Source organism: Protobothrops mucrosquamatus, unplaced genomic scaffold, assembly GCF_001527695.2.
Source record: "Protobothrops mucrosquamatus isolate PMUCROS unplaced genomic scaffold, P.Mucros_1.0 scaffold2836, whole genome shotgun sequence".
NCBI classification, from domain to species: Eukaryota; Metazoa; Chordata; class Lepidosauria; order Squamata; family Viperidae; genus Protobothrops; species Protobothrops mucrosquamatus.
The window spans coordinates 12275-38309 of NW_015388868.1; the positions used below are offsets into that span (position 1 = coordinate 12275).

A 26035-nucleotide genomic window follows, 5' to 3' on the forward strand; every position below is an offset into this window, starting at 1 on the left:
CTTCAAGCTTTTTGAAACCATGTCTTTTCTAGCTTCCTGACTTTGATACTCTAAAAATGCCATGCAGACAACCTGTGCTCAGTTGCCATTTGAAACATCAAATATGGGCACTTTATAAACAGGGACACCTGTTATATAATATGTCTAAAACCGGTAGTTTAGAAATCATGTCTACCAACAGGATGTGTGAAATAATTGGTCAAGTACCTGTCTCAACCACTGAGACATTTACAGACTATCACAAGACTATAGTTGCCATACATTCCAAATCACACATACTGGCAGTTACAGTATTATGGTCAACAGGTACAAATATAATAGAGATTGAATTGATATTGTCACAAAAATATTAAAAAGTGCTTCTTGCTCCACACATGGAATGCAAATACGTACATATAAGACACTGAAAGCCTCTTGAAGCTTTTGTCAGACATTGCTTTCTAACTCTCTGTCATTCTCCCAAGAATCTGTCTCTTGCATGTGGTCACACTCAAGGCTGATTTCGCTAGTGTCCATGCTGCAGTTAGATCCACTGTCTGACTGATCCATTTGTTCAGACTTGGATTCTTGCTGGAATATACTGTTCCTACTTGATGCTATTACAGATCCTTCCAAATCAAGGACTCCACTCTCACCCGAGGCACGCAAAATCAGTTCTTTGGCTTGACGGATAGAGTTGAGCCACAACTGTTTATTGAAGGTATCATTTGCTTGTAATGAGTGGGATTGACTTTGTGATCCATTTTTGAAGCTGATTCTAAAGAAGTTTTTAACTGGAAGAAAGAAACCAAATCAGTATATGGAGTGTTTTCTGTAAGATGATTTAAATACTGTGTTAATTTTCAGAACTTTTGGGCTTTGGTTTGTAATTTTTACACAAAATACTAAAGATTTAAAACAATGGCATGTTATTAATAATTTAAGAACTGGGCTACTCTAGGTACCAGCTACATAAAGGACATGTCAAAATAGCATTTTAGAATTTTAAATAAAAAATAAATTTCTGAAATGTTATTATTTGACAAACATCGAAATAATCTAATTGATTCTTACTTCTCTCATTGTTGCTGAATGCACCACGTATGGATCCACCTAATCGCACCTCTCCATCTTGCAAGTCTTCCAGCGTAAGATCCTTCACAGGGATGGGCTGTCGATACATTTGGTAGCAGAGTTGTTCATTATGAAGAATTGTCCGAGTAATTACTAGCACTTCTTGGAAAAGAAAGACATGAAATTTCTGAGGAGAAAAGAAAAAAAGCTTGAGTTTCTTTTCTAGAATTTTCTAAATTATTTATAAACCAACCAATTACTCTAGAGTAAACAGGAAATAGTAATGTTCAACTTCTCTCTCTCTCTCTCTCTCTCTCTCACACACACACACACACAAATGGTATACGTCTTCCTTAATCTCCAGCAGAAGCCTGGGAAATTGAGGGTTATGTGAAATAGCTTAGCTGTTCCTAGCACTGCATTCTTCTGGCAGAGAGCTCCAATGTCATTCCTGGGATTTATTGAAGCCACTCTCCTGCTTAGGAATCACAGCCCTGAGTGGTCCTACTACGACTGGGACCACTTTGCTCTTTATTTTCTAATTCCTCTTTAGTTTTTTCTTCAGGCCCTGGTATTTTCCCAACTTCTTGTACTCCTTCCTGATGTTGCTGTCACTTGGCACTGCTACCATCTATTACCACTGTTATCTTCTGGTCATTGTCTAATACCATGATGTCTAGTTGATTGGCCAGTACCTGTCTCTCTGGATCTGTAAGTCCCACAGTACCTTGCTCCTATTGTTCTCCACAAACATCTGGGGAGGGTGTCTTCCATTTGGACTTCGGAGAGTCTAACTCATACACTGCAGACATTCTTGTACACAATGCCAATTACTTGGTTGTGTTGTTGAATGTATGCTGTTCATGTCTGCATCTTACACCATGCCACTATGTGTAATCTGCACCTTGGGTCCTCTCAGGTGTAATAGAACTCTGCTTCTATGGATCTAGTGTTTAGTGCCTGTTCTTGTGCAGCTATGATCAGTGCTTCAATGCTGCCTTTTAGTCAACCCTTCCCAGCCATTGGTAGGATTTCCCAATGTCTGCCACTTTAGCTATCTGTTGATGGTACATCCCATGCAGGGTCTTGTCTTCCCATGGCATTAATCTTTCTCCTTGATTTTCTTCTCGTGTCTGCTGCTGCCTCAGGCATTTTCTCAGAAGCTCATTTTTGGGTGCCACCTTACTGATGTACTCCTCGACGCTATGGGTTTCAGACTTTAATACTCAATAGATCCCACCCACCCTCTTTCTACCTAGGGTACAATCTCTGATTCAGGGTTGAAAATTCCATATATTGTGAGGAAGTTCTGGATCTTCATGTTCTGCTTTGACCAGCTCATTCTACCAGCAGAATATCTGACTCATATATGTTGATGGCATGGGTCTTGTTCTTCAGAACTGTCTTATCCTTTGATAGTGGTACTTGGGATGCCACACCTTTCTAGTCCTAATGACATCCCAATGTTGTCACTGTAGATGTGTGTCAGATGGATCAGCAAGCTGATGTCTTTCTCACTCTTGCATGCAGTTTGTGTCATCTATGTAGAGGTGGTGGCTGACGGTAGTTCCACTCTTGAACTTGTATCCATATCCACTCCTTATGATTATCTGGTGGAGGAGGTTCAAGCCTATGCAGAACAGCAGCAGGAGCAATACATCGCCTTGGAATATGTGCACTTGATGGACACTTATGCAAATTATCTTGAGTTGATTTTCAGTGTTATTTTCCACAGTCCTATTGAGTTCTTGAGGAAGGTCGTTAGTGTCCTGTTGACTTTGTATAGCACCAGGGATTCACAGATCAAAGTATGTGACACTGAACCCTAGGCTTTCCTATAGTCCAGTGTTTCTCAACCTTGACAATTTTAAGGCATGTGGACTTCAACTCCCAGAATTCCACAGCCAGCAATGCTATAGTCAATCAAGGCTGTGCTCAGATTAGTCTGTTTTGACCTTGAATCTTGGGCAACTGCTCTATCTATGAGCAACTGATGTTTTGAACTGCTGGACTTGTTCCCAATTCCCTTATGAGATGTGCTTATGTACTGACCCTATGGTCCTATAGCTTGGCAGCAATGATCCCTGACAGGACTTTCCATGTTGTGGAAGGCAAGATATTGTATGGTGCTGTTCTCTTGTGGGGATCTTTTGTGACCTGCCCTCCTTTTATGGATCTGAATGGTCATTTAAGAATATACTGGGGTCGGGGAGCCCTAAGGAAATATGAGGGATGGATGGATGGAAGGACGATATCACAATGCTATTAAAAGAAGAATATTTTCTAACACACATTTGTTCCTTTGTTGTTCTAACCAACTGTAGCCTGAAACATCCAAGAGTGTGGTTAATTTGAGCAACAATCTGTTGATGTAAAAATCAGAATTCAAAGGAAAGAGAATAAAATATACCAGGTTTTTTTATTTTGAAAAATAAATCCCTTACCGCTCCCCTGTTGTTTTTTAGTTCACCATGACAGCAAACAACACGTGACTCATCTATCAAGGAGTCCCTTTGGGTATCATCAAGATATATCAGCCTCTCTTTGTAATATTGACATTCAGATTCTCCCGTCTTTTTATTAATTTCTGCTACTATGCCTTGAACAATATTCATCTGGAAAAAAAATAAAGAGATTATTTACAAGCAGGTCAATTTCCAAGCCAGGTTGACAAGTAGCTTCTAAAACAAGATCTATTGAAAGTTAAGTTTTCAATATTTTTCTAGCACAGCATTTCTCAACTTTGGCAGCTTTAAGGTGTGTGGACTTTAATTCCTAGAATTTTTCATTCTGCATAGCGGTTCAACTGAATCTGCAGAAACTTCTTGGTTATCATTAGAGGAAAATATTTGTAGGTCAGTGTTGAAATGAGGGGTCCTTGGTGCTCTCTGGGCTTGATTGTTTTCTTGCAGGTGTTTTATTACCCAAACTAGGTAAAATCATCAATGCTGGACAAGTGAATGAAATGTCTGCAAGAAAATAATCAAGCTCAGAGAGCACCAAGGACCCCTTCACTCCTTGGTTATGTTTTGCGAGCAGGAATATCCATATGATAATATGAATACATCCAGTCCTTGTTCAGTGACCAAGTTCCATTCCAGTGACCAGGTTTTTAAGTGTAATGATTGCTAAGCATACGCTTCACACACACAGAGAGACACATACACACAGAGAGAGAAAGATGCAGTGAAGATCAGCAGGTGCTGCTTTCCCATTCAGATAATGTTTTCTTATTTCACATTAATCTGCATTGTTGTCAGGCATGTGAATTTGGTCATAAATATGTGCACTGGTTATAAAACAATTTTTTTTAATTTATTACCCTTTATTACCACTGTATTTACAAATGATCTGTAAACAAGGTAGTTGCTAAATGAATGACAGTTTAGCACATTTATTCATTCAAGCCTATATCATCAGAATCCTTTTACACATAAATAGCAGGACTTTGTAATTTGATTTTCTAGCTAAAACCTCTAGTATTACATGTGCTTGACCCCAAACTTGCATTGTAATTTGCTGTGCCATAGTAAATAGGGATGCTTTTCTAAATAAACCTAAGTGATTAAAACTAATCCTGCACACTTCTAGTAAAAAACAGTTGTACTGAATTTCCACATCTTCATTAAGAGGAAGGAATTTTAAAATTTGTGGGAGCCCTGAGCACTTGGTGCCTTAGCTATTGCGACATAGCCAATACACAGTTTTCTTGAAATGTTAATCCCTGGTCAGCCTTTGAATACCTAAACTGTAGCAGATATTGCCAGAGGATTAAAGAAAAGGTTTGGCATAAGTAGCTTTGGCATGCTTCTGTTTCTTAGAACTATATCTAAGAAGAAACACTATGGAGAGGAATATTTGAAATTGTGATTTTTAGCCATAAATACACATACAAACAGTCACAGTAAGACCTAGTTCATGTGTTATCAGATTCTTTGTTTCTGCTCAACACAACTTATGGAAACCATTAGTATGGCCAACCAATTTGGGTGTGGAGGTCACACGACCTGTTTTGTCAAAGGAAAGAGATTACTTGATTTACTTCATTAAAAAGGGGACTTGGGGGTGAATATAAGCCATACTGGAGCTGTCTAGCCTGGAAAAATACTTAGCCAATAGGGCAGGAGAAGGCACCTTAACTTTTCCACAGCCTCTAAAATCAATACTGCTTTTCTACTTCTACATTGCTAATATTCTTACATTAACTGTAAGTAATTTTGCATATCAAGCACCTACAGACTCATATACATACATACATACATACATACATACACACACTATTGTAATTCTATTCCTTGAGATGGATAATTCAACATTTTTAAAAAATGGCTCTACTTGCTATATTATTGCTAAATACATACAGCTTCTTCAAGGTGCTGATGATCTGGATGATCATTTGGTGTGTGCCTCAAAATCTCTCTAAGCAGCAATGGATATTTCACCAGACGGCTGCGTGGGATATCAAGGAAATTCCATAAATCTAATTTGCGACTGAACGGCGATTCCAAGCAACGCTGTAGGAAGTCCTGCACTCTGTGATCCTGTTTTTTATGGTCCAGCAAAGCTTTAGCAGCCACTTGATTGCTACAGTAACTATCATAAGAATTCAAGAACGGCAGCTAAGGAAGAAAATAAAATAAAATAATATGTGGCAAGAGTTTTTACATGTTCATATTCATTTGTTGCTTTCAGATGGGATTGTTTTCAGATTTTTAAATCTGCTACTCTAGGTTTCTAATTATGCAGTATTGTAAGTTCTAGAACTTTTATTTTCCTACCTACAGTTTAATGTCTTTGAAAATAGTTATTGGAGCTTTGTATCCAACAATGAGTTTAAAAAGCAAATTTTCTGAATAAATCCTATATATTTGAGCTAATACAACAATGCAATCTTCTGAAGCAAGTTGATATATATCACCTGAGAATGTTATATTTAATCTAACTATGCAAAGATTATATAAATATCACAAGCACTGCTCATCAGCACACGCAAACAGACATTTGTTAGCATATGAAACTGTGAAAGCAAACCAGTTTTCTTTTATGCCTGTGGCTATATGAAGTTAGTTCTTTATCCTTAATCTTCTACAGCAGGAGTGTCAAACTGCCGGCCCACGGGCCGGATGCATCATCCAGAAACCGCGCCCACCCCATTGCCGGCAATGGCAAAACCGTCCCGATACGTTGCGCAACATCACATGACATCGCAAGTTTGACATGTCTGTTCTACAGTGTTAGAAAGGTGCCTTAAATGTTAAAATCAAAGATCTTTTCTTCAAATTTATATCTTTTCCAACTATATTAATTTTAACTCAAATATTCACAAATCCTGCTACTCATCTTTCTATAAACACATTTGTAATGCCAAATAAAATCGGTATTTGAAAAATAGGAACAAGAAAACAAATATGAGTATTTTACATACCCAGCTCACAAGAATGTGACCAACTGATTCTGTAGATCCATCAGGCTTTCTAATTTCCTTTAGTCTCCTAAGAAGATCTGATGAAAATAGAATACTGAGTATTATGGGAATTAGTGGAAGACTTGGTTTATGAATCATTTACTGATAACATTCATAACATGGAAAGGCAGGCTTAGCAGAGAATATAACACTGGTTTTTCCTCTATAGTAGAGTAAGGTCTTGAACTTTTGTGTGAATCAAATATACTGGGTTTCCCTATTTTTTGGCTAAACAACAGAAGATGCAAGCTTGTCAATTTATTATTAGTTTCTAATAATAAAAACTTTTGCCAAATGACATAAAAGCCCCTATCATTTTTATAAGAAAGTGAATCAAGTGGCTTTCTATTCATGTTTCAGTGACAAACCTCATGCAACATACCTAATGGTGTCTTCATACATCCGTTTTAACTGCTGCATTGTTTCAGTTTCAGTTATAATCAGAGCAGAATGATCTGGTATCTCTTAATACTAACCATTTCCACAATTAAGCATCCAGCCCACCCTCTAAAGATGCTATAACGATCAGACAGAAAGCAAAACAACCAATAGCATGTCCCCCATTTCTGATATGACCCTTTTGCAACAATGTTAAGCCTTTCTTCTAATACTTCTGCTTAATTTGGAATCAGAGTCTCTCCCCTCATAGCACCCTTTAAAAAAAAAGAACAAATTTCAGGAAGTCCTAAAAGTAGCTCAATAGAAAGAAAAAAAAACAAAGACACACATACCATTTCACAAATCTGAATAAGCTGAAATAGCCAGTTTTGTAAAATATACCCAGAAAAGCTCTAGTATGTACTCCAGTATTTTATTTTATTTTTTGGCAGTGGTGGAGGACAATTTGATTTTACTAGGAATACTCAATTCCATAATGAAATCTTAACAGATTCCAACCAATTCCAAGGTAAAGTCCTGCTCCATAAACATAAACCTATACAAATATTATAGACAAATTTAAATACTGGACATGGCTGCATATTTCAGTTTATAGATTTTGTACACCACTCTAAAATTATATACAACCATTTCTCCAATATACTGAATGCAAGGAATTATACCTTCATGAAGAGGAATTAAAGAATCTAGTGTTCCAAAAATTTGGTTTAATTCTTGTTCAGACATTATGGAGAGCTTAAGCATTGGATCATGGTACGCCTGTGAAAAGACAGAAAAGCCATACAATAAACAAATGTGTAAACTTTCTATTAGTGATTATATTTATGCTCTAGCTTCTATATTCAAACTTTGTCTTCATTAACATTGGTTACAGAAACAGTATTAACCAGTTTAAAATATGTAAACATGCAGTACCTTCTTTGCTAACTTTAAGTCTTCTATCAAGTCTTCTTCTCCTTGTGAAAGTTCAAATATAGCCTGTAATTTTGAAAACAATTTGAAAAAGAAACTGATATTTTTATAAAATAAATAAACAAATGTGTTATTTCAATATTTCAGTTGGAAATAAAGCTAAAGATACTTTTTTGTTTTCTTTTGCAAGGAAAAAAGATGATAAAACCAATAGATTATATAGTTATTCTGTTTTTATGTGTAAGTTATATTCCAATCTACAGCTTTTATGTTGACAATGATTAGCTGTATGACTAATTACATAGTCCATTTTGCTACATCAGAAAAAGTTATAAAGCAATGGATGCTGGTATAACAGTTTCTCTGACTTTGGGTTAGCATGATTCTTTATTAGAGAATACTATTTTTATATCAGTATTTCAGAATGAGTTTCATATTTTCACACACAGAGACACACTTAACGACTTTTCAAGTTATGAGTACTAGTAGGGTGAAATTACCAGTGTTCATTTTGTCCATTTCCCCTATATTGCTTAAAATATTCAATTATTATAGCCTTCCTTCCTTCCTTCCTTCCTTCCTTCCTTCCTTCCTTCCTCTCTCTTTCTTACCTTTCTCTCTCTCTTTCACCAACTATCAAAGGTTTTTCAGTGGCATATAATAAAATATCATTATCCTTGCTTTAGTTCTAAGGTGCTCAATATAACAGATTAAGAGAATAATGTTTTGTCAATCAGACGCTATATGGAGCTGGCCTCAGAATTCAGCATTACTGAGCTCTCGGTGAGCACCACAATTGGCCAGAGAACCAACAGCTGCCAGAGAAACTAAGAAATGCTGTGTGCCTTTTGCACAGATTCTGTCACTGTGATTCATAATCAGTAATTGGGGAACGTGCACAGAGCACTACATATAAAGCTAAAAAATAGAGATTTTTTTTTTCTCCCTCTTCATTCTCCTCAAAGGAGCAGAGGAGAAATGAAAAGACCTTGCCTTTTGTCTATTACAGGTAGTCCTCAACTTCTAACCACAACTGAGCCCCAAATTTCCATTGGTAAGTGAGGCAATAGTTAAGTGAATTGCACCTCATTTTATGACCTTTTTGCCACAGTTGTTAAGTGAATCACTGCAGTTGTTAAATGAATCATGCGGTCATTAAACAAATCTAGCTTCCCCCATTCACTTTGCCTGTTGGAAGCCAGCTGGGAAGGTTATGAATGGTGATCAGATGACCCTGGGACAGTGCAACAGTCATAAATATATGCCAGTTACTAATTGCTGCAATGGTCATAATAGGTGTGAAAAACAGTTATAAATCACTTTTTTCAATGCTGCTGTAACTTTAAACGGTCACTAAACAAATGGTTGTAAGACAAGGACTACTTGTATCTTGTATGTTGGCATTTCTTAAATTTTAAGTGCATCATTGGTCCTACTATCGGTTTCAGGACAAACTGATGCATGCAAATTATTTTGTTTCCTTAAAATAAATTGGTGTATACAGTGTCTTCTTGCCCTTTAAAACATATTTTTCTAGCTTCAAAATCAGGAATTGTTCAGATGTCATTCTGTTTTTTGCTCTTACTTTTACTCATGACTTGTTTCAAAAGATTTTTATGCTTAAGGTTCTTGGGGTGCAGTGGTCTTGCATGGGGTTTTCTGGCAAAGCAAAATGACTCATTTTATTTCCAGATGAGACCCAATCTATTTGTATAAAAAACAAGAAAAGCTGCTACTTTATGCATGAATGCTTGGAATATCAAATAAAATGTCTTGCTTCTGATTAAACATACACTAGATCATTCTGAATGAACAGCTCAAAGGCTAATCAATTTACAACATCAAGAGACTGAAATGAAAAAAATAGTACCATATGCCTGAGAGGCAATGAATATTTTAATGCAAGAAGATAAAGGGTTCCAATAATATTTCTTTGAGCCAGCTCTGTGTTAACAATGACCAAATATTATTTCTTGCTTCATTAAGCTGCAATTCTCTGTTAGCATACATTATGTGGGTTGTAAAAATCTGGATAAGAATTAGATGACAGCTCACATCTGATATGTCTTCTCTTGCACCTTATGATGTGACATTGATTTCAGGAATATATTAGTCTCCTCCTGGTCACTAATAAAACTTCTGGATTGATTATCTGATAATGTTTTAACAAATTCTAAGTCTTCCTTGTATTGTCTCCAACAATTCTTGCCAATATAATTCTAAATATAGTTTTTCAATGGTAAAAGTGTTTAACACTTTGATCTTATTCTCATGACACAAATATCAAGGTCATGGAAGAAGTGTAAGCATGTCACACATGCATTCCAAAACTGAATTAACACAAGTAACAGAATAACAGCAGGTAAAGGGTTAAATTCAGCCTCAAACAGATACAGTTTTTTTGTTGTTAAGCTAAATCCTTACATATCTTCTATGTTATGCAAATTATTTATCAGAAGGTTAAGTAATCCTTCAAATGTCTAAAGAGGCTTTATGAAAATGGGGCTTCTCTAGGTAATAACTTTGTGGTTGGTTTTAGTTTTCATCCGACCCTTACTCAGTCATATAAGGAGGCTGGGAAAGGGGCAGAAAACAGGGTAGTGATGAATATTGTTCCCTTGTACCTGACTCTAGGAGTGCTGTTTCAGTTGTGAAACCATTTTTCCCCCAACTCTGGAGTGGGAAGTGGGTGGGAAAGCAGACATGGAAAGGGAAGCAACAGTGACAATTGGATGGCTAATTGAGGTCTGTGCTAGGAGGCCAAATTTAAAGACTGGTAAATGTGTGTTGTGCTAACATCTTGAGAGCTGCACATGTTCAGGAAGGAGACCTCCTTACCTCATTAATCATTGTCTAAGTAGCCATTCTAGAACTAAGACAGGAAGCAAAATGTGCAACTATAATTTTGCCATTCGTTCCTGCCTTTCAATATTCTTAATCAATGGAAAAAAACATTTGTAGCAACAATTCACACTGGCTGAGTTCACCTATCAAGAAAGGCTATAATATTTCTTATTTGCTTTTAGCTTAAGATGTTATAGGTACCCAGACACTGTGATTTCTAAAACACCGTTTACAGCTTAGCACACAACAAGTTCTACATCACTTTCCTTGTTCATTTGATTGCTGCTCTATTTAAAAACAAATCAGAAATCCAGAGGAATCTTTTCTTTCTATTTGTAAACTCCATCCACCCTTCAAACTATAACTGCATGAGGAAAATATTTGGGTAGCAGCAATAAGAAGAAAATAGAAAAGCCATAGAATGAGGTGATGTATTTTTAAAAATGGCCCTGTCCTTATATTCAGGCTTTCTTCCTTGAGCCAGACTTATTCTGCCACTACATTGCTACATGCAGAAGATTCTCTTCCAGCATCAATGGCCAGTTGGCTTTTGAATACCAAAGCTAGGGGGGGGGAATGATTTATTCCATTGTAGTATAAAGCAAAATAGACAGAGCTCTGTAGCAGGAGCCAGTTTAATCAGATGCTGCGAGAGTCACTTTTACAGACTGGAGTAGTAATGTATTAACAGTTCTTAGCAGCATCAGGGTAAAGATATGTGGTGTGTGGAGTTCTTAGTGCTCTTTGAGCTTTTGGGCTTGCAGACATTTCATTACCCAGCTAGGTAACATTTTCAGCGCACTACTTAATGGGATAATGAAACATCTATAAGCAAACAACCATGCTCAAAAAGCACCAAGTCTCCACAGTTCAACCCTGAACTGTATATATTCTCTTACATAGATGTGTGGCAGTTCTGTTACTGCCTCACGTGCAAAAAAGAGGGAATTCATCTGTGAAGAGCGAATTTACTGTATACAGAGCCAGGTACACATTCATTTTTACCTCTTAATCCCATTTCAGAAAAAAAATATTCAAAGACAATATAAATAAGCAAACCTCTTGGCGCTTAATTTCTTTGGATGTGAGCATCTGATTGACACAAACATCAAAAGTCTCACTCCAGAGTTTGCTGTCTCGTCGCTTGGTGCTAACAGAGGGTACATTTCTCATCCAGGAACGGGATGCAATTAGGTCAGACCGACTGTCACTACGAAAACTGATAGAACGCTAGGAAAAAGGAAACTATAATTACTACTTAGATAACATTTGATTTAAAGCATTGGTGCAGAAGCAGGATGAGACTTGGTTGCTGATTTTGGACTAGCCTAGCTCACAAGTGTCATGGCAATAACATTGGGTAGAAATCCATATACTACTTTGGTATTTTTGGAGGGAAATTATAATAAATAACAATTTCCTTCTTAAAACTTACCCATAACTAAACTTTGTCACAGAAGAAAATTGATAAACTTGAATACATAATTTGGCTTGGAGAAACCCTACAATTTACTGTAAATAAAGTTCTAAATGTGAATTTACCACTGTAAACATAATGCATGTTTAGTTTTTATTCAGCAACAAAATGAAAGTGTTAATGTTCAAATGGGAGTCTCCATAATTATCGTAAATATGGCATTTTGTATTCATTGATCACTCATGTACAGTACATACTTGAAAAAGAAATATACATAAACCATATTGTTTTATGACTTAAGAATTTTAAAAGGCATTTTGCAAAAAAAGAATTATAGAGCGGGTCTACTATCATCAAACTACACTCCTTTATCCCTGATACTAGAGTAACCTGCAGCAAGAGAGATCCAGCTGACATCTACTCAGAATAAATCATTGAATTCCAGGCAAAACATACAGATGCCATCAAGATGTGTTAAGAATTGCAGTTCCAATAGCACTTTAAGAGTTCTAGAGCATATCCTGAGTAGAATTTTTGGAAGCCTATGTGAGGCAAAATAGATTATGCTAAATATAGCACCTAAAAGGTAGGTGCATATAGTACTGTAACAGTGCCAGGCATAACCTCTTTGGAGAAGACATCCCACTGCCCCAATATTGTTAATATAATCTCTTTAGTAGATGTAATGTTCACTGCTAACAGCTATTATTTAGAAAACATCATTGAAACATGCTGTCTGTATGGAAGGAGGTTTCTCAGCAAAAGGCACTGGCTTCCAGTAATTCAGTTTCAAACCATTTAAGGTTTTAAAATTAAACAATAGTACTTTGAATCTGGCTTGGAACCAAATTTATAGCTGGTGAAGTTTGCTGAAATATAATTGAAGGAAGTACGGGCAGCCCAAAATCTGATTGTTCCAGTCTTCTCAAATTGAAGCTTCTGGATTATATTTTCAGGGGTCTTAATATGATCAGTGGGTTACTGCAGTACTCTTTTAGCAAAGCAAAGTAAACTCAATGTCACAAAGGCGATCTGGATTTTGCAGTCCAAGTGTTGAATTCAGAAACATCTCCAAAGGTGCATATTTACCCACCATTTGGGGGGGGGGGATTCGCTCTGAAACAATTTGATAAATCTCTCTAAATTAAAGAAAAATTGGGGAATTGTGTACCTACAGAACTGATTTCTTAATATTCATCCTTCCTGTGTATCAAACAATGTGCCCTAGGAATTTTTTTATCATTGCTAATAGTTACAAGGTAAAAATACCAAAACAAATGCAACGATCTTAAAGCTGCCAAAATTTACATGTTTTATCAACAAAATATTGAAAGTTCCAAAGTAAGTAAAACAAGCATACTTCAAGCTAACAGAGCAAAATATTGAATATACTACCCTGCCTAAATCTAATTCTTGTACATATCAGAGAATACTTTGGTGAGTAAATGACAACAACGAAATAAAATGTAACAAAAATATTTTTTAGTCTCACAGTTGTTCTTGGTTAAGTTTCACTACTGTCTCAATCTTTAGAGGAAGGGATTAATAAATGTAATAGATGTATTATAGCCATGCCAGTCTTCCCCAGCAACATTTATCAATTACCACAAGAAAGAGTTGCTCAGTTTTTTATAGATACTGAAATACTCTTTATTAAAGGGTTCATATTTTATAAAACAAATATAACATAGTTTGATCAATTCCTTTTAATTATAAACAGACATTCTGTAAATTTACACTTTACATACATGTAAAGCAGACATGACAAACACAAGGCCCGGGGGCCGGATGCGGCCTGCAAAGTGCTTTCATGTGGCCCGCGAAGCCATCCTGGAAACGGAACGGCCCCCGCTGCCTTGGCCCTGGCCCAGGCCTGCCGGGAGCCAATGTACAATTTTGTGGTGGCCATCTATGCTGAAACACATTCAGTCTTAGCTCCACAAGGCCGTCTAGACTCTAGAAACAGCGAGGAACCAGCCCCTTGGGTGCATGCTGGGGAGGTGTCACCCTTTGTGAGGAATGAAGAAATGGACCATGCCTTGGCACTTGTCCTGATCCCACCCCCTTCTGCCAGAGACCCTCAGATCTGTCCCACTCCTGCCCAGGCTCCCACAGGCACCCTTGACGCGAACGATATAGAGCTGGCTATGCCCACCCAGTAGGCCACACCCACTCCATCCACGCCCATCCAGTAGGCCGCACCCACCCTGGCCACACCCACCCGCCTCCCCGAGGGCAACCGCAATGCTGATGCGGCCCTCAATGAAATTGAGTTTGACACCCTGATGTAAAGTGTCATATAATATTTTATGAATGTTAAACAAAAACCTAATTATCTTTATGCACTTGGAACAGAATATTCATTGAATTGTATAAAATAAAGATACTAAGATTGAGGTAAAAGATCTGATAAGTTACTAGCCAGGAAACTCATTGGAGAAACCATGACTAACAATGGTGAGAGCCTTAAAATATATCACGATGTCTGTTAAGGATCAAAGGAAATATGGATTAGCCTACCAGGAGGACAGCATTTGTCTAAGTCAAAGCAAATGGTTTTTTTATTGTCTCACTGATATAAAAGAGCCTACCAAAGGTGGAGGAGAAAGAGGGATGAGATATTGATGTCAAAAGATTCTTTGCCTGACCGTGGAGAGATATGTAGATCTGTTAGTTGGCTCTTTTACTACCAAGCTTGACTGTGGTAAGAAAGCTGCTATGGAAATTACAATACATCATGACCATATGCTTTGCAATGATTTTATAACTCTATTCAGAGTACTAAAAAGTTCATATCAGCTTCAATTGCTCTTGCAAGGACACTGGGTAAAATCATTTATCTGTCCTTTGTCCTTGAAACTCGAGCACAGACTAAAATGCCCTTCTCAAAACATTTCATGTTTTGACCAACTTTTATTCTGAATATTTTAGTTCATAAAAATCACAGAATTGGAAGGGGCCATTTAGGTCATCGCCCCCCCCCCCTTGATCAGAGTAGGAATCCATATTATTAACAATTTTTGTTCAAAAAAGCAATAGCACTATGAAAACTTTCCTTTTGAAATATATTGTTTGAGGATATCTGTTATACTGTACTTGAGCTGTTTTTTTTCATAGCTTCAGACTGGAATTTAAAATTTATACTTAAGAAATTACTTCTGAAGATTAGTTTCAGACTGCAACTTGGTCTCCTTCTTCAACAAGTAACAAAAAGGCAAGTGTGTTGTTTTATCTAGTTAGAATTAAAACTATATGTTGACAAAAGATCAGCAAACGGACCATGGGTTCTGATCTGTATCTAATCAGTTGATCAGTTACTGTAGGCAAATTCTGAATCATTTTAATAATATATCAGATCAGAATAATTGTGCTTTATGTTAGTTAAATGCTCTCCTCGTATTTCTCTCATTTTACTTGTCTGTTAACAATAAACTACCTGTTGCCATTCAGTTGAACAAATATCCCCTAAACCAGGGCTTTTCAACCTTTTCACCCATTGTACCACTTTTAGGATATGGCAATATCTGAGTACCATCAGTCGCCTAGCAAGGTGTCAAAAACTTGATGACCCCCCCCCCAAAAGAGAAAAAGTGATAAAGTACAGGTAGTCCTCGACTTACAACAGTTCGCTTAGTGACTGTTTGAAGTTACAATGACACTGAAAAAAGTGCCCCCAAGCCACAGCCGAGCAAGACACCTGCCTGCCCACCCGGTGGCGCTCTTCCTCCTGTCCGAGGTTTTCATTGTTGTGAGCAATTCTGTTGAGGATTGGCAGCGGGGGTGGGGTGGGGGGTGTTTGGTTTTTATTCCCCCCGTCTGCTGGGTGATTGCAGCAGGTTTGGGTCACTTCACATAACCCTGGGACACTGTGATCGTCATAAATATGAATCAGTTGCCAAGCATCTGAATGTAAATCACAAGACCCTGGAGATGCTGATCGGCACTTCTTCTGGGCTCAGCAGAAGTGCCAGAATCAGTGCCGAGCTCCAGCTGGAGCCTGGCGCTGATCCTGGCGCTTCCACTGAGCCCTGACAGCCCTGCAGCTCCAGCCATCTCTTGCTCAGGCTTGTGCGGTGCTGCCACCGGTTCAGTTCATTCCCCTCCCCCACTACCACTTTTCTAGGATGGTCACGTACCACCTGCCAGATGCCAATGTACCACAGGTGGTACCCGTACCACTGGTTGAAAAGCCTTGCCCTAAACAATATTCTCCAAGCATTATTGAAATATTACAAACCCTCTTCCAACTCACATAATTTCTTCAGAATCTTATTAGAAATTGAGCATATCATGCTCAAGAAAAATCAAAGGGCCTGATGTCCGTTCATCTCTTTCTCTCTCTAAACAAAAAGTAACTCACAGGGCAACCAAGATAGTTTCAGCATCCAAATCAGATACAAATCCAATTAAAATTCACTGTAATCTAGAATATCTACAGTAGATCCTATTGGATACAACCTGCAAAATATGTTCAATTGTACAAGTGAATCATGTTTGGATGGCCCCAAGATAATCACCAAAGCCACAATATCTTGACCCATAGCTCTAGTCCTTTCAATCCATGACTCTATTAGTTGTCAACCTTAAATCCAAGTCCATCTTACCCAGGAGAGTATGAATAGTAAGATGTTTTTCTGTGAAATATATAATTTTTTAAAGTTCTGAATAGAAAGGTAAAAACACTGGACTATAAGGGATATAGATTGAAGCATTACACTAATATTTGATGAACTGGAAGCCTGGGCAGAAAACTTAATCCAAACTCTGATGGGCAAACAGGATCCATCATTCTTATTTTTTTTATTATCTTATTGCTTTTCTTTTCCTAATCCAACATTTGATCTTTTGGCTACAAATGGATAATTCTTTCTTTCTTTCTTTCTTTCTTTCTTTCTTTCTTTCTTTCTTTCTTTCTTTCTTTCTTTCTTTCTTTCTTTCTTTCTTTCTTTCTTATGAGACCTCAGAAAGGATGCATGCAAAAACTTTATTTGTGTTAGTGGACAGGTATATATCATAGTGGGCCCAATGCCTTTTTAATTTATTTTGTTTCAAAAAACACATGTTCATCATGGTAAGGACCATAATAAATAACTATTTTAAAATATATAACACTGTAAGAAGCAAACAAGTACTGTATCTTTATGAAAATAGACACATGGAGCACAATAATAAAACTTAGCAACCTTTAATTCACTTTCCCTCTGAACAACAAGAATGAGTCATCTTTCTCTCTGGGTGATATTTATATTAAAAGAAGAGTAAGGTTGCTTCAAGCCAGGAGATTTGTGATGTTTTTCATATATTGCTCTTTGACTGGAAACCACAATAGGAACTGCAATTTATTTTTGACATCAGTCTCACCTTTTTTGGTATATATCCCATTATGTTCTGTCCACATCAATCAGTACAAATAAAGAAACAGAACTACTTTACAAAATTATTTTTTACTGAAGCAACAGTAATTCTGTTTGTGCATGTGTTTCAGAGTCAAAAGCTACATGTTGGGGCTTTCTCCTATCCCCACTCTCATTTTTAAATCGGAAATGGTGCTAGACTTCTTTGGATGCCTGCTACCCTCATGTAAATCTTTGGTGTAGATGCATGACATGAATCAGAGATCCTAATTATTTTTGGATAGCAAGACATCTAGAATTTATTAAAGGTACTCTTAGAAAATAACTATCATGGTGGGTGTGGTCATTCACAAGTGGATTCACCTCTAATCAAACCTGTCCTAAGAATATCTGAATTATATGTTGGTCTCAGAAGCATTTTTTGAAATAAAAATTATGCTTAAGTCTGGTGATTTTCTTTGCAGAATGCTACTTTCCATCTAATTTTATTTCTTTATTTAAAGAATCTAAATCAAATGAAATAATGAGGCATGGATCTTGTAGGTTCCAGAGGAGATATCTGCAGGCACAGTATCACATTAGGGATCCAGCTTCTAGATTTGATCCTCTGCAGCATGTTGCAAAGTTTAAAAAGAGAGACTATAGTAGTTTGTATCTTTAAAGTCAGTAACAATATCTATTGACTTACTCTATAGCCATTATTTGGGTGAGACAATTTCCAAATGAGATTACAGACTGAACTGCTTCTGAAAACACTGCTACTTTCTCAAACTGAGAAATTTGGAATGAGTGGAATGAAATGAATATGATTTTCTTCATATTTATATTGTCTGACTATTTAGTAATCTAATGGTCTGTTTTCTCTCTCCTCAGAAAGATGCTACACAAAAGCAGCTACTTAGTTATATAATCGATACTGATCTGCTTTCATGTATAATTTAACCTTCAAATTATCAAAGCAGTTGATTCATCAATATTCATTTTCATGCAGTCTGTACAAATGTAAACAGATGACTGGATCTTGGTTCATTAAAATCATAATTATTTTGCCCTGAATTTGCATTTTTAAGTATATATTTGAAAACTGAGTACCGTAGATTGCAGCAATTGGAAAAAAAAATCTGTTCATTGGGCTTCAACACAAATATTAAAGTTGTCTATTTAAAATTAAAACAGAATTATCAAAATAATTCTACCTGTACATTTAAATATTACTCTTTTCTATAAAAGTCACATTTTAGGCCAAAAAAATCTCCAGTTGAATATTTTACGTAACTATTGTTGAGAAATTAAAATGCAATGATAGTTTAACAATACATTTTATGCTCATTTTTGTCAGAAAAAAAGAAGGGTTTTACAAAAAGCAAGCAACCCTACAAATATAAATTGTTATACAATAGAACTCTTTCATTTAGCTTCCCAAAGTAAAAAAAAAAACATCATTTATATTTTTTAGATTTTGGGAGCATTTTTCACTTGTATGTATGTTCAGTATGGAAAATTGCTCTTTGCTTAAGACAAAAAAAATTGAAAACACAGTTATATTCATTACACCAAATCCCACTTAATAATTTTGAAGACACTCTTTCCCTTATCAGGGAGATGGGCAGCATATTAATTAATAAAACAAACAAACAAACACACACACACACACACACACACATACATACATACCTGGAGTGTCTGTCCAAATCGCTTCAAGGGAGTTGTTCGGACAGGAGGAATTAGGTTTGCTAATGATGTCACTCTAGAAAGAGGCTTGACCCGCTTGTTACTGGGCTCCTGTAAATTTTAGACAAATTAATTACATATAAGCTTCATTATACAGGTGATTGTAATGATAATACAAAATAATATAAGAGGAATAGATAATGCAGGAGGAAAGCCACAACAATGTTACCTAGCCAGTCAGCCCCCTCCCCCAGGGCTCTAACCTGTAAAGGAGGTGTTTTTTTTTTGTAAGATAGCGCTGACTTAAATCAGGTCATTAAACATGTTTATCCTAATATTGTGTTGGGGCTCAAACAATCACTCCATTCAGACCCTACTATCTAGATGATCTCATGTGACAATGAGAAGATAACAGGATTGAGCAGATTCGTATGACACTGATTTGTAATGGCCCTTTTTTGGGTGGAGGCTCTGGAAGTCTCCTAAAATAATGCAAAGAAAGAATGTTATGCTCATGGGTACCTCTTGAATGCTTTTAAAATATTGTGTATTACATTCTGATGCAGACACATTTACTATCGCCTTATGGCACTCTCTCCTCCCAACACATACACTAACACCCTCAGTATTTCATGATTAAGTTGCTCTCTTCACCGTGCTCCTCAGGGTTATCTTCATCAAATAATTATGAGGTTTCTTTGTTTTTCTCTTTTAATTTATAAAGTAATATCCTTTTGTGTTAGGGATAATTTTTTTAAGTCTGTATTCTTTTGGTTTCAGTGCAGTATACCTGATAATTCCCTTTCTTAAAGTGGCTCCTTGGATCATTGGCCATGGTACCTGGAATGATGGGAAGTGTGGTCCAACATATGGAGGCAACATTAGGGATGGCTAAGCTATAGCAATACATTTCCTCAATAAAGATATTTTTTCTCAATAGACCCAGCTCTAGCAAACATGAAATGTCTGCAGCTCCAAGAGACTGTATTTGTGTGTGTGTGTAGAGAACACATAACCCAAAATGAGTGAGATATTTTCTTTGAAATGGGGCTTACTATTTAAAAAGTGTATGCAGAATTACATTTTGTTAAACAACTTTGTTCCAAAATTCAGTTCCCAAAACAATTTCTTATCTCTTTTAATAACATAAAAGGTGCTGCTATGGATGTTTTGATGAGCTCATTCCTGAAGGGCATAGATAGTGTAAAAACAGAAATATTTAGCCTCAAATATTTCTCCCTGCTGATACTCAAATCATTATACATTTCTCTATTCAATAAGTATCTTTTGAAAGAGACAAAAGTTAGAGCATTAAAATGACAATATCTGTAAAGAACATTTGCACATTTAACACTATTCAACATCCTATCTTTATCTAAATGCACTGACAAATATAAGTATATTTATTATTTTTAAACACTTAATAAACATCTAGCATTGAGTAGGATACATAAATAATATATACTGTTTAAATCTGTGTCTGTCAAGATTTTCTGAAGAAATAGTATTACTTCTGCATGCCAGAAAAATATAAACAAAACTGGTAAATAATTTTTAAAGTTGATGATTACCCTTGCCTTCCTAATATCCATCCCGCACTGAAGGGATCTTGGGCAGCACATGTAAAAGGCAAAAATCTGAGAGAGAAAAACTCAAAATGTTCCGGATGATGTGAAAAAAAAAATCCAAAAATATAAAAACAGAAAAACCCCAGGACTTTTAGAAGATATGAATTTAATAACTCATCAGAAATAATATTTTAATCAACATTTTAAGCACAATCATCTCTCTTTTTCAGCCATAATTATGAAGTTTAGTTAAGCACCTTGTAATTCCAGGTTTGTAGGGGGAAAAATTCCCAGGGAAAATAAGCCAGACCTTACTGTAATCTTCCATATGTTGTTAGTACATTCATTGTGGCAATTCTTCTTGTAAACAAAAACAAACAAACAAAAACCAGGACAGTGGTAGCTTCTTTAATTCTGGTCAGAAATACTATTTCCATCAGTGCAGGTATGGACAGGAGAATCAAATGCAAAGCTAGGTATTTATTTCTCTATAGATGAAGCTGAAGTTTATCAATATCCCCTAAAGCCAGGCACTAAAATGTGAAAAAGCCTCCCATATATCAAGACCCTATTCCATTGTGGATGCTCTGCAAACAACAAAAGCCAGCTTGCCCTCATCTTAGCCAAGGTGGATTCAATTTCCTTTGTCTTCGGCAGCGATGGCTTAGCTCAGTCTTTTGGATGGTACATTTATTTTTACGCCACTGCAGCACCACCAGAATACTGAACACAGGAGGGACGTCTGTGAGTGTTCGTTCACTCGTTCACTCTCGTTCTCCTCTAAATGGCCCTTCAAGCCCTCAGCGGCTTCTTGCTTAGCATGCCTCTGCTGCTGTGTGTGCCCCTGCTCTCCCGGGGGGGGGGGGCGGAGAAAGGATTCTCGTCAGTCCCACTGCAGTCCCAGGCACCTACGTCCCAAATGCCATGGGGGCAGAGCTATGCTGCAATCTCCTTTTCAGAAGGTGTGATATTCTTCAGATATCAATTTTCTTCAGATATCAATAAACAATATTCAAACTAGACCTAGTCACAGCTTGGTAGCAAAACTGCGTTTCAGGTATTATCAGAAACTTGTTATTTCTACACTGTAATTCCAGGCAGTAAAACATAGAACTTCAAGATGTTTAGAAATTCCTTCTTGTTAATTATCTCTGATTTTTTTTCTCTGTGAACAACGACCTTCACAAAAATAAAACACTGTAGGCTCCAGATAATAAGAGGAAAACTCATTTGAGGCTGAAGATGCTGATTTGTTCCAACCTTTGAAATGTAAACAAAGTATCTTTGAAATTATGTGCTCATGAACAGCACCTTTGCAGTTAAGAAGCAAGAAGGTTAAATCAGTTTTCTGTCTAGATCCAAAGTCCTTTCAAAGTATTCTATCAGGGGCTGCAGGTTAACAAAGGATGAGGCCACATTTCTGCCTTCCCTCTTTGTCAGAGATTATCTTCTCTTTTCCTCTGTGCTTAGCTGGCTGCCAATGGAGAGAGACAGATCACTGATTACATGCTATCTCTAGTTTAAACTATCCAATCATATGGGCAAAGACCAATTGCTTTGGTCTTTTCTGCAGAATTAATACTCCCCGTCCTAGTACAAAATTAATTTTCAGCAGCCATATAATTTCCTCTTGCTCTTTGACAATCCTCCCCGTTAGTATTCATTTAACACCATTTTGCATCTAAGCTGGAAAAATCTCTAAAAGGACATTCAAATCAAAGACAAAGTTCAGAGGTGGTATATATTTACATACAAGTTATATTTTCCTAAGCTTAGTAAATGCCAGACTATGGAGAATACTGCAGAGCCAATCTACTAGTGTAGTTAGATTGCTATCAGGGCTTATTGTGATAAGACAGTTGTTGAAAAAGTAGCATCATGCCAGGTCTTTCAAGGTGATACAGGACTGGCCTTCTTTGTTATCTTTCCAGCTACAGTATTTAATAATTATTCATAAATCAGCATCTCACACACCGCTGGAATAATCTCTGAAAACTAACTTGTTAAATTTTATCCCATTCTTTAAGCTTGCATAGATCTTTTAAACCTTCTCTTTCTCTTCTAAAGAGTTAACCACTCCTCCTAGTTTTTGACCACTTGCAAATGTTATTCTCTCCCTCAGTTCAGATCATTAACAAAAATGTTGAACAGAAGGCCTTGTACAGCTTTGTAACATGTCATTTGATACTATTTACCAGGCTGATCTGGAACTACTTGTGTGTCATGCAACCAATAATGAATTCATTTAACAGCTGTATCTTACGCCTGTGTGCTTATCATTTTATTAAAGGGGATATTATGAGAGTCTTTGACAAATCTTTTGCTGAGATCAAGGGATAGCACATCCACCCCCAATCTATTAAGCTGATACATCTGTCAAAAAGTAGGTAAGATTAGTTAAACATGACATGTTTGCGACAAACTCATGCTGGTTCTTGTCAATTTTGCATTTCTGTCTAAATGCTCACAGGTAGTCTGCTTCAGGCTTTTGCCCAGAACAGTTGTCAAACAGTAATTTTCTAGGTCCTTCATCTTCTACTTTTGAAGATGTAGATGCTTGCTTTCCTTGTTTTTCTAGGCCTTGCCAATTTTTCGCTGGGACTCAAAAATTTCACCTCTAGTTTTACCTTCAGTAGAATCAGATGTAATACATCCTGCCCTGGAGAGTTGGATTCATTTAAAATTAATGAAATGCTATATTGCTCTCTCCTTGTCTATCTTCAAGTTGCAACTTTTTCTTCCCACTATTGGGCACAGAAAGGTGTAAGAGTAGGTCTAGGACTGAAAGACCTTACACACACAGACACACACACACACAGCTGCAGATTTTCCCCTTATCAATGGAGAAAGTTGCCTCCTAGCCAATGCACCACAGTGCTTTGAGGGAGAGTCTCAGTAAATTTCTATCCTAATGTACATTTATTAAGATCATTGTAATTCTAAATTAAAGAGCTTATATGCTGGATTCCTTGTATTACTATTTCTTTTACCTTAATTTTCCCCCCTAAAGACAACTAGCTATCTAGAGTTCTTTTTCATTACTGAGAGAGGATAAATATAAAACACAAGTATTTCATCTTTTTGCCATCTCCTATTATTAATTCATATCTTTTTCTTTGCAATAGTCTTACGGCTTCTTTGCCTTTTTATTCCTGACGGAGCAGAAAGAGCCTTTTATGTTGTTTGGGGTATTTTTCACAAGCCTCAGCTCCTTCTGAACTTTAAGCTTTCTGGCAACTGCTTTATATCCTTTTTTGGTTATACAATCTTCCTTCCATTGCCTATAGATATCCTTTTTCTTTTTAGCATTTCAGGAAGCTGTGTATATCCACACTGATCTTTCTTACAGTCTACTACTAGCTTGTGATTGTATCTTTCCCTCCCCCTTCTACTAGCAATTGCTTGCGATTGTACCTTTAATTGTTTCACAAGATTTCCCATCCTTCTCAGTCATTATTCTCTGTCAGATTTTTAAACAATTTGATCTAAAATAGCTCTCATCTGAGTTCCCCGAGGCCCTGGTGTGTTATAATCCAGAAAATAGTTTGGGTTCTCTTCAGGCAAGAAGTCAAACAATGCACATGACCATGTAGATAACCATTAAATGTCCTTTGCTATCCATGTTTAATAATAATAATAATAATAATAATAATAATAATAATAATAATAATAATAATAATAATAATAATAATAATAATAATAATAATAATAATAATAATAATAATAATAATAATAATAATAATAATAAACAAGTTGGAAGGGACCTTGGAGGTCATCGAGTCCAACCCCCTGCTCAGGCAGGAACCCTACACCATTTCGGACAAATGGCTGTCCAGTCTCTTCTTAAAAACTTCCAGTGTTGGAGCATTCACCGCTTCTGGAGGCAGGTTGTTCCACTGGTTAATTGTCAGGAAGTTTCTCCTTCGTTCTAGGTTGCTTCTCTCCTGGATGAGTTTCCATCCGTTGCTTCTTGTCCTGCCTTCAGGCGCCTTGGAGAATAGCTTGACTCCCTCTTCTTTGTGGCACCCCTGAGATATTGGAACACTGCTATCATGTCCCCCCTCGTCCTTCTCTTCATTAAACTAGACATACCCAATTCCAGCAACCGTTCCTCATATGTTTTAGCCTCCAGTCCCCTAATCATCTTTGTTGCTCTTCTCTGTACTCTTTCTAGAGTCTCAGCATCTTTTTCACATAGCGGTGACCAAAACTGGATGCAGTATTCCAAGTGTGGCCTTACCAAGGCATTGTAGAGTGGTATTAATACTTCACGTGATCTTGATTCTATCCCTCTGTTAATGCAGCCCAGCACTGTGTTGGCTTTTCTTAGAATCTTCTGTAACATGGACCCTGTCAAACTCTCACCAAAACTCCTGTTATGTTCACTGTTCAGACACTTGAGTCGGTCTTCCAAATGCTGCTTTTCTAGATGTGCTCTCACCTGGACTAAGACTTTTTCCCATTGCAAAGAATATAGCCTTATATCCAGTGGTGTGCTGGTCAATGTTTAAGAACTGGTTCTTCAAGCTCCTTTGCCACTGTCATTCTCTGCTGGTACCCGCAGAATAGCTGATCAGCATGCTAAGTATAGTGGCTCAGTTCTGCTTGCGACTGGCTTGAAAAAAATCCAGAAAATTTAACAATTCGTTCTCATGAGTTGGTATGAGCTAACGCCAGCATACCACTTCTTACATGTAGCCTTAGAAAATGTCTTGAGTGTCAGGCTAAAGTACATTTCTTTTACAATATTTATTAGTTTTCTATACAGTTCTTTCAGCAAAAACTATCCTGCCTTCACATTTCTTTCTGAACAATTAAAGGAGAGCCATTCCTATTTTTCTTGCAGAAAATAAGCCAGTTGTTCCTGATGATTCAGTACTAGAATGGCATTGACCTGGATCAGTATTAAAAGATTACAATGTGATCAGCACAAATACTGCAAAAATAATTGTACTACGTTTGCTGTTTCTTGGGAAGCTATTTTTCACCTAATAAAGACTGTATACATAAGCATGCTTATGACTAAGAAGTTTTTTAACCAAGATTTTCTATTAATACAGTAAGATAATACACAAATGGAAAAAATCTTCAGAATGATAAATCCTGAAGGTCACCCTAACTCTAAAATGTATTCATGTGCCATTCCATTTTACTTAGGAAAGTATCAGTTATTCTTTTGGTCATGCATAATCCAAATTAACATTATTAAAGGTTGTAGAATTTATCTTTGATGTACATTAGTAAGAGCTCGGTTATAACATGCTTTACACTCAGTTCTGAAGAAACTAAACCTTAGAAAATAATTATAATCACAAATACTAATTTGAAGATACTTTATTTAACTATCAAGTTT

The 26035-nt window shown here is 36.7% G+C and overlaps 1 protein-coding gene across 1 annotated transcript in view; it reads right to left on the bottom strand.

The window, feature by feature from the left end:
- Positions 1-346: 346 nt before the first annotated feature.
- The window catches only part of ARHGEF3 (Rho guanine nucleotide exchange factor 3), a 43783-nt gene continuing 18094 nt past the window's right edge, over positions 347-26035 (bottom strand). Inside the window, exons 2-10 of the mRNA XM_015825847.1 lie at positions 19118-19225; positions 11732-11902; positions 7832-7894; positions 7579-7675; positions 6479-6555; positions 5415-5672; positions 3498-3668; positions 1054-1240; positions 347-773 (exon numbers count right to left, since the gene is read on the bottom strand). Of these exons, the coding sequence (XP_015681333.1) occupies positions 427-773; positions 1054-1240; positions 3498-3668; positions 5415-5672; positions 6479-6555; positions 7579-7675; positions 7832-7894; positions 11732-11902; positions 19118-19225 (1479 nt within the window). The 3' untranslated portion in view covers positions 347-426. The remainder of the gene's footprint in view (positions 774-1053; positions 1241-3497; positions 3669-5414; positions 5673-6478; positions 6556-7578; positions 7676-7831; positions 7895-11731; positions 11903-19117; positions 19226-26035) is intronic.